Source organism: Bubalus kerabau, chromosome 11 (genome assembly GCF_029407905.1).
Source record: "Bubalus kerabau isolate K-KA32 ecotype Philippines breed swamp buffalo chromosome 11, PCC_UOA_SB_1v2, whole genome shotgun sequence".
In the NCBI taxonomy this organism is placed as follows: Eukaryota; Metazoa; Chordata; class Mammalia; order Artiodactyla; family Bovidae; genus Bubalus; species Bubalus kerabau.
In genome coordinates, this window is record NC_073634.1 from 103,008,640 (window position 1) to 103,022,406 (window position 13,767).

General features: G+C 48.4%; 1 protein-coding gene and 1 pseudogene across 3 annotated transcripts in view; both read left to right on the plus strand.

The window, feature by feature from the left end:
• The window catches only part of USP20 (ubiquitin specific peptidase 20), a 45,688-nt gene that overhangs the window by 7,205 nt on the left and 24,716 nt on the right, over positions 1–13,767 (plus strand). For all 3 annotated transcript variants that reach the window (XM_055541384.1, XM_055541382.1, XM_055541383.1), the window contains exons 2-4: positions 2,720–2,834; positions 6,161–6,257; positions 12,491–12,544. In XM_055541384.1, coding sequence (XP_055397359.1) covers positions 6,177–6,257; positions 12,491–12,544 — 135 coding nt within the window. In that variant the 5' untranslated portion in view covers positions 2,720–2,834; positions 6,161–6,176. The remainder of the gene's footprint in view (positions 1–2,719; positions 2,835–6,160; positions 6,258–12,490; positions 12,545–13,767) is intronic.
• On the plus strand, positions 4,017–5,121 carry LOC129623644 (prefoldin subunit 2-like; annotated as a pseudogene).

Consider the following 13,767-nt stretch of genomic DNA (forward strand, 5'->3'; position numbering starts at 1 on the left):
GAGTGGGTAGCCGTTCCCTTCTCCAGGGGATCTTCCCACCTCAGGTCTCCTGCATTGCAGGTGGATTCTTTACCAGCTGAGCCACAAGGGAAGCCCAGCAATGAAGTTGTTGAAAAGAAATTTAGTGACATGGGAAACAGAATATAAACCTCCAAAAGCTGTATACAGATTAAATCTGTTATGTTTTGGCTTATGTTCTTTAATATTTATTTATTTGGCTGCAGCATGTGGGGTCTAGTTCCCTGACCAGGAATTGAACCTTCTGCCTCCAAAGCATGGAGTCTCCACCACTAGACCACTAGGGAAGTCCCAAGTGATTTTTGTTTCCTTCTTTTTTGCTCATCTGCATTTTCTACAATGTTTTATTTTATTTTCTTACTGTACTGGGTCTTCGTTGCTTTATTGGGTTCCCTCTCTAGTTGCGGTACAGGCTTGGGCTCCCTCTCTAGTTGCGGTACAGGCTTGGGCTCCCTCTCTGGTTGCGGTGTACAGGCTTCTCACCGCACTGGCTTCTCTTCTTGCAGAGCATGGGTATAGTTGCAGCACGCAGGCTCAGTAGTTGTGACACACAGGCTTAGTTGCCCCTCAGCATGTGGAATCTTCCCAGGCCAGGGATCCAACCTGTGTCCCCTGCCTTGGCAAATGGATTCTTAACCACTGGATCATCAGGAGAGTCCCTTCTACAAACTCTATGATGAATTTGTGTTGCTTTTGTAATACAGACCCTAATAGGTTACTTTTAAGTATCATCTTTAAAGTTTCGAAAATAAGAGGAATCTGTGTCTGGCATCCTCGGTACATGAGGTTCCCCTCTTAGGTCTGTGCTTGTTTCTCCCCAGACCCCTGAGAGTACCTTGGGGAGCAGAACCTCCTTCCCTGGAGATCTCCAGGCCCACAGAGAGTGAACAAGACACTTGGGGGCCATTTCAGAGAAGGGCATCAGCCCCTGAGAGGTCCCGGAAGCCCCAACCCAGGAAGCGCCCCAGGCTGCTACCTGGCTGGCTTGAGAGCGCAGCTCTTCACCCCATGACTCATCCAGAAAAGGGTCTCCTCTTCGCTCCTTTGTTTCTGCCTCGTTAATTTCTGTGTTGGATTAAAACGTTTCGTCTCCTGCCTAGCCTGTAAATAGAAAAAGGCTGTTTGGTTTGGTTTTAATAAAATTAATGTACGTGATAAAGATCAGCGTGGCCCGCAAAGCCTAAAATATTTCCTACCTGGGCCCTTATAGAAAAAGTGTGCTGACCCCTGACTTAGAGCAAGGCTGTGGGCTGGATAGACCAGTCAGGTCCCCGCCCACTGCTTACTAGCCCAGGATTGATCTTGGCCAGGTTCCTGGCTCCTTAAACTCCAGTTCTGTTTCTTCATCTGTAAAGCAGGGGCAGCAACAGTACACAGGTTTGTTTGCCACAGGGCTTTTTTTTTTTCTTCTTCTTCTTCTATCTGAAGTTGCAAGAACCTGAGTAATCTGATGGCACCTGTGAGTCAGGAGTGGGCCTCTCGACCGTCGTCCTTGTCCGGGGCAGTGTTCCTGGCATGGAGTCTCCCACTCATGACCTGGCTTCACCATCTAGCCCAAGAGATGGAGCGCATACCAAAGACACTGAAAAGCCCACATACTGCAGCTTAAAATAGTGTGAAGCTGGCAGCCACCCAGCACACTTGACCTCAGTGGAAACGAAAAAACTAAGTCTGACTTCAAGTGAGGAGGCTTGGAATTCAGAACCTTGAGCCCCGTCATTGTCACGTGACCGTTTTAAGTGGTCGCTTCTAACCGCCTCTCCCTCTTTGAACTGCCCGCACCTAGAAGATGTGGCCCACCGCGGCAGGGGGCAGTGTTGACGTTCAGACGCACCCCGTTGTGTCGGTAGCCTAGGCTTGCTCACGACCCGGGCGTCAGGGGTTCTGAGCAGTGGAAAGGTCTCGGGAGGCTGGAAGGCTGATCTGAGGGTTTCAGATCAGAAGGATGATCTGAGTGCTTCCACGATCTGAGGCACTCGTGGAAAGGGTGGATCCTCCGGTCCAGCGGGGAGCAGTTGTCGGAGCGGCCCCCCGTGGCCCTCCGCTGCCGAACCGTCTCGGGGATCACAGAGGTAATGCCCAGCAGTGACTAGTGAGGGGTCTGACACCCCCCGGGGGGAGGGCTGACCCTGTTTGCCAGCTCCACCCAAGCCGCCTTCAGCCGTCCCAGCAGTGGTGTGTTTTTATTGTCCCTGGAGACATACTGGAGAGTATGTCTAGCCTCTGGATGCCCCAAATGTCCAAAAATTCACTCCCCGCCCCCCCTCCCTCAGGAGGAATTGTGGGCTGTTTATAGCTTCTGCTTGGTGTTGAGAGTGTTTCTTTTTCAAGATTTATTTATGTATTTTATTTTGATGTTGGCTGTGCTGGGTCTTCGTTGCTGCGGGCACGCCTTCTCCAGTTGCAGCCGGCAGGGGCTACCCTCCATTGCAGTATGTGGGCTTCCCTTGTTGCAGAGCACAGGCTCTAGGTGCACGGGCTTCAGTAGGTGCCACTCCTGGGCTCTTCAGCACAGGCTCTGCAGTTGCGGCTCAAGGACTTAGTTGTTCCAAGGCACGTGGGGATCTTCCCAGACCAGAGGTCAAACTGGTGTCCCTTGCGTCACAAGGCTGACTCTTAACTACTGGACCCTCAGGGAAGCCTTGAGAGTGATTTTTAAGGTTAACAGAACGACATGAAGTGTGCTGGTTTGTCTTCCCAGGTTCCCCAGCAGAAGCCTGTGCTCACCCCAGCCCAGCGCAGCAACTCACCATCGTTGGCCGGGACCGAAGAATGCGGAGGGTGACTGCCTCCGGGGGCTGTCGCTTTGCACAGAGGTAGGCCTTCAGCCTCTCCCACTCAGGTGTCGCCCTTACACACGGACCAAGAAGGAAGTATAGATTTTTCTTTTTAGGTGAAATGATAGAATCTTGGTTATGTGGGGTTTTTTTTTTTCTTTTTTGAGTCTCATAGAAAGACGTATGCGGATGAAATGATGTGATATCTGGGATTTGCTGCACAAAGGAGGAAGTGGCAGGTTGAGATTCAGCAAGGCTGGCCATGGATTAATTGTGAAGCCAGGTGATGAGTGCTTGGGGATGGGTTACACACTTCTGTCTCCTTCTGCCTATGTTTGCATTTTCTGTAAGTACCAAAGAGCGGGCCAAGAGTCTGACCCACTTGGGTTTTGGCCTCAGTCCTGGAGCTCCTGTCTGCAAGACCTGGGACTAGAGGTGTCCTGTTTAGTCATCTATAAAACGGGGTAAAGCCCAGCCTCTGAGATGGCCGGGGAAGCTTTCAAGGGAAGAATGCATGGAAAACACTAAGTTTGGCCCCTCGTCAGCACCAGTCACTCCTGTCTGGTGTGGAGTCTGGGCCAGTTCACCGCTGGCAGATCTTTTGGGGTAGGGTGGGGCTTGCAGGAGGGCGCTTGGGGGGTCCACCTCCCTCTGGTGGTTGCACAACCTCTGCCTTTGATTAAAGCACCGTTGGCTTCTCCTGCGTCTTTGATTGGGCCCTTTTTCTCGGTAACAGTTTGGAGCTAGAGTCAAAAGCCAGGTTCCTGGGTACAATTTCTGCTAAAATATTGGGTGGCGGCAGCATTTACTTATTTATTTTTAAACGTTTTCTTTCGAGATAATTATAGATTCAGAGTAAGTTGTCAAAAAATGTGCTGGGAGGTTCCCTTCCCCCACGGTCCCCCAGTGGTACCGCATCTCTGGTGTATCTGTAGTACAGCAGAGAGACTGGTACACCCAGGGAACTCATTCAGATTTCACCAGTTTTACTCGCACTCATTTGTGTGTGTGTGTGTGCACGTGTGTGTGTTCAGTTCCAGGCAGTTTTCGCTGGTGGCTCAGACGGCAAAGGCATCTGCCTGCAATGCAGGAGACTTGGGTTTGATCCGTGGGTCAGAAAGATCCCCTGGAGAGGGGAATGGCAACCCACTCCAGTATTCTTGCCTGGAGAATCCCATGGACAGAGGAGCCTGGAGAGCTGTATTCCGTGGGGTTGCAAAGAGTCGGACACGACTGAGCAGCTAATACGTACGAATGCGTACAGATCCACGCCACCACCGCAGTCAAAAACAGAGCTGCCCGGCACACCAAGGAGTCCCTCCAAGGAAGCATTTGCTTTTCAAACGGAAATAGCTTTTTTCCCCTTCTGATTTAAAAAAGAGAAGAATTAGCTAGCAGGCAGTGAAGATGGCGGAGAATGGTGGTCGCGCCGGCGAGAGCAGTGGGAGTGGCACGGGGAAGGGGTGTCCACAGAGCAGGTAATCGCTGGCTTCAACCGTCTTAGGCAGGAACAGCGGGGCCTGGCATCCAAAGCAGCTGAGCTGGCGATGGAGTTGGATGAGCACAGCCTAGTGATTGATACTCTGAAGGAGGTAGATGAAACCCGCAAGTGCTACCTCATTGTTGGAGGGGTGCTGGTGGAGCAGACCGTCCAAGAGGTGCTGCCTGCCTTGGAGAACTACAAGGAGCAGATACAGAAGATCACTGAGACACTGACACAACAGCTTCAGGCAAAGGGAAAAGAACTAAATGAATTCTGGGAAAAGCACAACCTTCGTCTCATGGGGGAAGACAAGCAGCCAGCAGCCAAGGAAAACTCAGAAGGCGCTGGGGCTAAGGCCAGCTCAGCTGGCGTGTTGGTCTCCTAGAAACCAAAGTCTTTGCATTGTTTTCTACCCTGATTCCCACTTCTAATTTCTCTTTATTGTTATTATTATTTTCTCTGCCATTGTAATATTTTTTTGTTAGTTAAATGTTTTGGTCAGGGAAAAAAGAGAGAAATTATGCACAGAAGAGCGTCAGGATGGAAGTTTGCCACAATATCATCAGCAGTTTATTTTACTTTATTGTTATTGTCGTTTAGTTGCTAAGTCATGTCCGACTCTTTTGCGACCCCATGGACTCTAACCCTCCCAGGCTCCTCTGTCCATGGGATTTCCCAGGCAAGAATACTGGAGTGGCTTGCCATTTCCTCCTCCAGGGGATCTTCCCGACCCAGGGCTGAAACTCGTATCTCCTGCATTGGCAGGCAGATTCTTTACCACTGAGTCACCAGAAACTGAAGTGAAGTTGCCCAGTCATGTCTGACTCTTTGTGACCCAGTGGACTGTAGCCTCCCAGGCTCCTCTGTCCAGGGGATTTTCCAGGCAAGAGTACTGGAGTGGGTTGCCATTTCCTTCTCCAGGGGATCTTCCCGACCCAGGGATCGAACTCAGGTCTTCTGCATTGCAGGCAGACACTTTACCGTCTGAGCCTCCAGGGAAGCCTCTATTTTGCTCCTATACCTTGTACTTTAAAAAGTATATCGTCTGAGTTTTGTTTTTATAATTGTAAAAAAAAACAAAAGCAACAACCACACAGCTCTTATGAAATTGGTCACCCAGTTACACCCCCATTGGTGCTTCAGCGAACATCTTCAGACCCCTTCCTAGCTTGGTTTGCCCGCCCTTCTCTGCGACTTTCTCATTCTCAAATAACATTTTCTGGAGGAGCTGCTGCTCTGACTTCCTCCTCTAGTATCTTGGAGTTTAAAGATTCTTCTCTAAGTGGGGTTTCTCACAAGAAGTGAGATAAGTGGCCTTTGGGTCACCTGGCCTCTCTGAAGCTCTTGAGAAGAGGGAGTTTGCTTGCTCAGAGAAGAGCGCCGTCCCCTTCTGGTTTTGCCTTTCTACTTGGTTTTCAGACCTGGCCTCTCTACCCTGCCCGCTGCTGCCCCCTAGTGTAGAGTGGTCTCCAGGTCAGGGAGCTGGTGTCTCTCAACAGGACTGCAGTTTTAGATTCCCTAACAGGCAGCTCCCCAAATGCAGGAAGCACCCTTATGTCTTCCCTATCAACAGTTCTCATCATCACACCCAGCGCTTGAATTCTAATCATCTCCCTGCACTTGCTGTCCGTGGGCCAGGCATTTCACTGATATTTCCTCAGTGAATCCTCTGAGCAACCCTTCCGGAAGGTGTTATCTTCTTCCCCAATCATCAGGCGAAGAGGGTGAGGCTCAGCGCAGTTAAGTAGCTTCTCTGGGTCACCAGCAAGTACGTGACAGATCTGGGGCTCGAGACCCAAGTATGCACTTAACCCCCCAGCCTCTCCTGCCTCCAGCCGGCAGGGGCTGCCATTAACCCAGGATCCCTTGTGTTTCCTTATAGGTGAGCCCGGGCCAGCATGGGGGACTCCAGGGACCTTTGTCCTCATCTTGACTCGATAGGGGAGGTGACCAAAGAGGACTTGCTGCTCAAATCCAAGGTAAAGGGTCAGACTTTCCGGGACTGAGGCCCACACCCAGGGCGCCCCCCGCCTCCGCCACATTCCTGGGATACAGACATTTCTGAAGCCGCGGAAGCACTGGCTCCCAGCAGTCTCAGCTTGGCCTTTTATGTAAATGGAAAAGCTGGCATCTGTTCAGGAGGCCTTCCGGGGCTGCATCCTAACAGCCATTAATTACCACGTAGACCATCCATTTGGGAGCGCTGATGCCCATTAGTGGCTGGAGCAGGTGCAAGGCGGAGAGTCAGGCTCTGAGAGTCCACGGGCATTTTTGCACACTTGACCTGAGGAGGGCTCAGGGAGGTTCAAAGAGAAGAGGTGGGCCACTGGGGTTTTTTGTCTATACTGTGGCTTGCAGGGTCTTAGTTCCCTGACCAGGGATCAAACCCATGCCCCCTGCAGTGGAAGCTTGGAGCCCTAACCATGGGACCCCCAGGGAATTCCCAAAGGTGGGCCGCACTGAGCAGGGAGGCTGTTGTTCGTCTGTTTGTTAGATTAAAGCTTTTAAGTAGGTAACACTTTCACATGGTTCAAAAATGAAATGATGTAAGAAGAGAAATGTCAAGGAGTCCCCCTCCCACCCGTCCTGTGCCCACCTTCTCCATCCCACCCTGCAGACAGCCACGAACGTTGGTTTCTTTTGTATCTTTTCAGAGTTTGTTTATGGGAATACTTATTTTTCATTTTCCCCTCTATTACATAAAAAGTAGTGTACTGTAGCTGTTTTGGTAACATGCTGTATTCGCCTGGCAGTGTATCTTGGAGCTCTTTGGCCTCAGCACGTGGGTCTCATGGTTTGTCTTAAAGCTGCATCATAGTTCATTGTGTAGACTCCGCAGCTGATCCTCTGTGGGTGGACATCTGGGCCCTTTGCAGCATTCTGTCTGTATAGTGTCGTGTTCAGGGGCAGGGCCGTATGGAGGGGCCATTCCCGGGGTGGGGGTTGGGTCAGACTCCTAGACAGATTCCTGTGTCTTCTTTCCAGGCACCTAATGCTGGTCATTCAGCCTCCCTGCACCAGCAGGTGCTGGGTGGCTTCTGGCCTGAGCTGGTTTAGTCTCAGGTGTGATTCTTCAAAGTTCCTGTGGCTTCTTTTGAAGTCGTCTTGTTTGCTGTTACTGAACCAGGTTCATCTGCTGATTCATAGCAAGCCAAACGCTGAGACACCGAGGTTTGCAGCAAAGAAAGGGTTGATTCACAAGGCAGCCAAGTGAGGAGACAGGAAAACAAGCCTCAGATGAGCCTCCCAGAAGGCGAGGGTCTTGGAATATTTATGGGATAAAGAAGCAGGATGGTCTTAGGCATGGGGAGAGATGAGGTCATCAGTGTTCTGCACAAGTGCTTCTGAGTTACGTGCTTCTTCCTAGGATGCGTGTTCAAAAATGGAGGTGCTTAGCATGATCTGAGGCTGAAGTTTTGGGCCCTTTGACATCAAAAGGTCATTTATCAGACACTTACACACACCCAGTTTTAGGGTCAGTGGTCCCAAATAGTCTTAGCTGGCTTGAACTGGACAAGACTCCAAGTTTCTGAAAAAACAGCTTAGACCCCTATTACTATAGCAACACATACATCAGAGCTGTTATCTGTAGGGGTGATTAAAGAGTCTTGTGATGTATAGGCTAGGGGTTTTTTACCCAGCTGTTCCCTTAGTTGCTGTTGTGTAAGACAAGTTCCATTTCTGTTCATCACCAGTTTCTGCTAACCCTGTAGAGGATGGTTTCAGTATGGTTAGGAGGAAGAGCAGAGCAAGGCTGTGGTGCATTTGCCCCATCTAACACCGGTCTCTTCCTGTGTCTGCAAAAAGGAATAAGTGAAAGAAACTGAGAGTTTCTTGGGAAATCTGAGAGCAGGGAGGAGACGAACAAGGTGGGAAGAGGGAGGCAGAACTTGGGAAGATCGGGCTGGGACATGGCAGTCTTTTGGAAATCTACAAAATGAAACCAACATGGTTTTAAAATACCCAGAAGATGCAAGGATTGAACCGGGTAGCTCACAATGGAGGCAATGCAAGTGGCTGAGAAACTCTTGAAAAAAGGTGCTTGACTTCCCTGGTGGTCAAGGATTTTGCCAGGAAACCCACATGGCACCGTTTCAGATGCACACGGCACAAACTGCTGTCACTCAGGGTGGACCGAGGGAGGAGGGAAGTGGACCCGACATTTGCAGTCAAGTTACCGTGACTGCAGGGGTTCAGTTCCCGTGCTCAGAATGTATCTAGGAGCAGTGTATGTACCAGTTCCAAGATACAAATACAGCAGTGTTTACTGAGCATTCTTTGTAAAAGGAAAACACTGGTGGTCAAACGCATATCTACCAGGAAGGGAATGAGTGAAACAGTTGTGGTGTCTGTACCCGCAGTGTGGGCCCCTGTGTACTTATCGCAAAGAATGAGATGGGTATCTCTGTGTACAGACACAGAAGGGTGGCCCTATGTAGGTGACAGAAGCCTGTTACTGAGAAGTGTGTACAGTGTGATCTCATTGTTACTAGCCAACGGTATGGAGGGAAATACTTTAAGTTATTACAGCATGTATATGTTATATATAATACACTACATATTATGTACAGCATATATGTAACATATGATACATTATGTACAGTATATATATATATAATATATGACACATATACAGCATATATGTTTTATATACAATATACTACACATTATATACAGCATATATGTATTATATGTAATATAGGACACATATACAGCATATATGTATTATATATATGACACATACATAGCATGTATTATAATATACTACATATTATATACAGCGTATGTATTATATGTAATATGCTACATATTATATACAGCGTATGCGTCATTTAAATTGTTGAAATAAGCACATAATACTTTTATCATTCATATGACTGAAATGAAAAAAAAATTTGGGAAGATGGGAGTGAACTGTGAAATCAGAAAGTCACAAAAGAGATGACAAATTTGGAAAGGTCAGGAGTAGCAACTTTGAGTCTATCGAGCAGACTGGTCTCCTGCCCCCTTAGCATCTTTGGCAAGAGACCCTAAGACACAGACTGCAAACCTCAGCCCCACTGATGGGATGAGCTGCGCCTTGTCAACCTTGCTGAGAGAGCCATGTTCAGGATTTTTACAAACACAGCCAGAATCTGGGCTTAGTGGAAAGAAGTTCCCATGGAGGCCTAAGGGTCGATGTGGCCACCCTTGGGAGGAGGCTAGGCCTTTCCCGTAAGTCTGATGAGCCTGAGCCCTCAGCTGACAGTGCTTCTGACAGGAGGGTCCTGACCTCTCCAAACCTCCATTTCTCGTCTGTAAGAAGGCGGTCTTGGCCCACCTCCCAGAATATTGGAAATAAAAGCAAAAATAAACAAATGGGACCTAATTAACCTTAAAAGCTTCTGCACATCAAAGGAAACTATGAGCAAGGTGAAAAGACAGCCTTCAGAATGGGAGAAGATAATAGCAAATGAAGCAACTGACAAACAACTAATCTCGAGAATATACAAGCAACTCCTACAGCTCAACTCCAGAAAAATAAATGACCCAATCAAAAAATGGGCCAAAGAACTAAATAGACATTTCTCCAAAGAAGACATACAGATGGCTAACACACACATGAAAAGATGCTCAACATCACTCATTATCAGAGAAAGGCAAATCAAAACCACTATGAGGTACCATTTCACACCAGTCAGAATGGCTGCGATCCAAAAGTCTACAAGCAATAAATGCTGGAGAGGGTGTGGAGAAAAGGGAACCCTCTTGCACTGTTGGTGGGAATGCAAACTAGTACAGCCACTACGGAGAACAGTGTGGAGATTCCTTAAAAAACTGGAAATAGAACTGCCTTATGATCCAGCAATCCCACTGCTGGGCATACACACTGAGGAAACCAGAAGGGAAAGAGACACGTGTACCCCAATGTTCATTGCAGCACTGTTTATGATAGCCAGGACATGGAAGCAACCTAGATGTCCATCAGCAGATGAATGGATAAGAAAGCTGTGGTACATATACACAATGGAGTACTACTCAGCCATTAAAAAGAATACATTTGAATCAGTTCTAATGAGGTGGATGAAACTGGAGCCTATTATACAGAGTGAAGTAAGCCAGAAAGAAAAACACCAATACAGTATACTAATGCATATATATGGAATTTAGAAAGATGGTAACAATAACCCTGTGTATGAGACAGCAAAAGAGACACTGATGTATAGAACAGTCTTATGGACTCTGTGGGAGAGGGAGAGGGTGGGAAGATTTGGGAGAATGGCATTGAAACATGTAAAATATCATGTATGAAACGAGTTGCCAGTCCAGGTTCGATGCACTATACTGGATGCTTGGGGCTGGTGCACTGGGACGACCCAGAGGGATGGAATGGGGAGGGAGGAGGGAGGAGGGTTCAGGATGGGGAACACATGTATACCTGTGGCGGATTCATTTTGATATTTGGCAAAACTAATACAATTATGTAAAGTTTAAAACTAAAAAAAAAAAAAAAAAAGAAGAGGGTCTTGGGACCTGTTGCAGAGACTGTGATAAGGATTACATGAGCAAGGTCCAAAGAACTTAGCTAGATACCTGGCTCATTGTGATCCCTCACCAGGGATCAGCTCTGTAACTGCTGCAGAGACCAGTGCTTAGAATTCATCTCACAACTGGCAGAGACACACTGGGTATTGTGGAAGCTCAGCTGGAAACTGCTGTTCTAGAGAGGCCCAGACAAAATTACTTAGGACAGTTTAAATTATAATGAAAAGACCTTGAAATATAGTGAGTTAAATGAGATAGGAGTTTGCTTTTCTCATTGAGCAGTCCAGATGTAGGTAGCTCTGATAGAGTGGATCTGTCATTCTCAACACATGCCTTTCACCTCCAAGTCCAAAGTGGTTACTTGAGTTCCTGCCATCACATCTGCATTCCAGCCAATGGAAACAGGAGAGAGACCAAGGGTTGTGCAAAACTCAGAAGTGGCACATGTCACTTTTTACTGTTACGCTATCGACTAGAACCGAGCCCCATGATCACAGTGGGGGCTAGGACACATAGTCTGTAGCTCACTGACCATGTGCTCAGCCAAAATACATAGATTCTTTTATTAAAGCAGGGAAGAGAGGTATCAGTGGACCGGAAGCAGGCTCTGTCATCCTAATCAACAGATAACCTGGGTGTTTCTGTAGTCAACAAATATACTGATCTGATTTGTACCAGACTCTGTGAAGTTGCAGGGGTAGGCAAAACAGACCATCCCTCCTTCATGGAGCCCATAGTCTAGCCGGGCAGAAAGGCTTAAATAAATGAGTGTCATAAAGGAGTAGAAGGTGTAATGAGAGCATATTAAGGGGTCTGTTTGCTTAAGCTTTTGTTGAGGTCCTTTAATGGACTGGGACCTGGCAGTCCGGAGTTGATGATAAGAACGTGCAAGAGAGAAAGAGGCTGATATTCCCTGGTTTACGCAGAGAATCAGTAAAACTCTTGACACAGGGCTTGTATCGCTCACAAAGGCACAGGGCACCCTCTCAAGGGGCTGAAGGCACAGGGCGCCTTCTCGAGGGAGTCTTGGAAGCCCGGGCAGGAGAGTAAGCATGACGGGTTTCTACGCTCCAGAGAATTAGCCGGAGAGAGAGAGAGAGAGAAAGAAAGAAAGAAAGAAAGACACGGGGACCCAAGCTCTGATGGAGCAGAGTGCTTTAATGGTCTTTCTGTGAGTATATATAAGCTATGGTACAAGAAATTTCTTTCAACAATGATTAAGATCAGAAAACCAAACGTACAGCAACCGTTACCAAGGGAACAAGGGATAATAATGGTCACAAGGTCAGGAGACAATCCATATCTCAAGAAAGAGGATCAAGACTGGGCAGTTTTGTCTTAAGGAGAATGTTTACTGAAGGAGATTCAAGCCTGTCTCATCGTATGACCTCAGTCCTGAGAGCTGCGTGCAGTTCTACTCGCTTCTGGCAGAAGCTGATAAGCAACAGAGGATTTATGAGAAACAGCACGTAGGAATCCTCCTGTTAAACATTCCCTGATAAGCTTTAAGTGATTGTATTGAAAATGTTTTTTCAGTTACGTGAAAAAACAAAATTTGAACAGTAAAGCTTAAAGTGGCCCCGTGGGCCAGGATCTCTGTGAGGCAAAGCTTCTGAGCTGAGTCTGATGGCTCACGTCCTGCGGCCACTCACACCCTCCTCTTGGTCTCTTTCCCCGCCTCACACAGAGCACCTGTCAGTCATGCGGGGTTTCTGGACCCAACCTGTGGGCCTGTCTCCAGGTAAGATTACTGCAGCTGTTGGGGCCCTGGAGCTGGGTCCAGACTCTGGGCTGGGAATACCTGTCCTCTGTGGGCGTGGCCTGAAACCTTGGGCAGGGACACAGGGCATGGATGTCTCAGGTGTGGTGCCCAAGCCAAGAGGGCCCCAGAGTGTGTGAGCCCCTGGGCTGCACAACCATTAAAGATAAAGAGGGAAAAGCTCTGGGCTGAATGAACCCATCGACATGAAGGGGAAATTTCTATTCAGCACGTGCATATGAGACGATGTAGCATCTTGGCTGTGAACCCTGGCACTTGTTAATGGCAGTCAGTTCCTGGGCTGGGGCTTCCCAGGTGACTCAGTGATACAGAATCCACCTGCAATGCAGGAGATGCTGGAGACAATAGTTCGATCCCTGGATCGGGAAGATCCCCTGGAGGAGGAAATGGCTACCCACTCCAGTATTCTTACCTGGAGAATCCCATGGACAGAGGAGCCTGGTCAGCTACAGTCCATGGGGTTGCAAAGAGTCAGACATGACTGAGTGAACATTCACCCACCCAGCCACACACACATACACACACACACCCCTGGGCCAGTCTGGGTCTTCGTTTTGCCATCTATAAAGCAGAGGCCACAATACCGACGACTGCCCCCACCTTGTGGACCGCCCCCCCTTAGGGTAGAATTTGGCGAGATGGTGCCAGTGATGGCCTTAACATGGTATGTGGCCCGTAGACAGTGTCCAGTAAAATCTGGTTGTGATTATTATGCTCACGCAAAAGAGTAACAGTAAATGTGTGAACAACTGACGATTTTCTCTGGGGGGGCAGAATTACAGATAATTCATTTTTCTTTATAACTTTGTAGTGTTTTCCAACTTTGCCACAAGTATATATCACACTATATAATCTTACTAAAAATTTATTTGAAAACAAATACGAGGAGAGACAAAAAAAGGCAGCGAATGGGCACAAAGATCACAGTTCAAGTCTCTTAGCAGAAGACACAGGAGCCTCCGTAGGGCTCTGGCCTCGTCCTCTGGGGCCTGTCGCTCAGGGTAAACTATGCTGCAGGACACTCTCTGGGGCCCCGGGGACGGCAGGAAGTGGGAGTCATGGCCCTGCCTCCTGGGAGCCCACAGACAACCCCCTAGAGACCGAGACGGAACCCGACGCAGAAAGTGATGCCGCCCCTTACCAGCTGGTGCATGGCTGACCACTGCTCAGGGTGCACCAGCGCT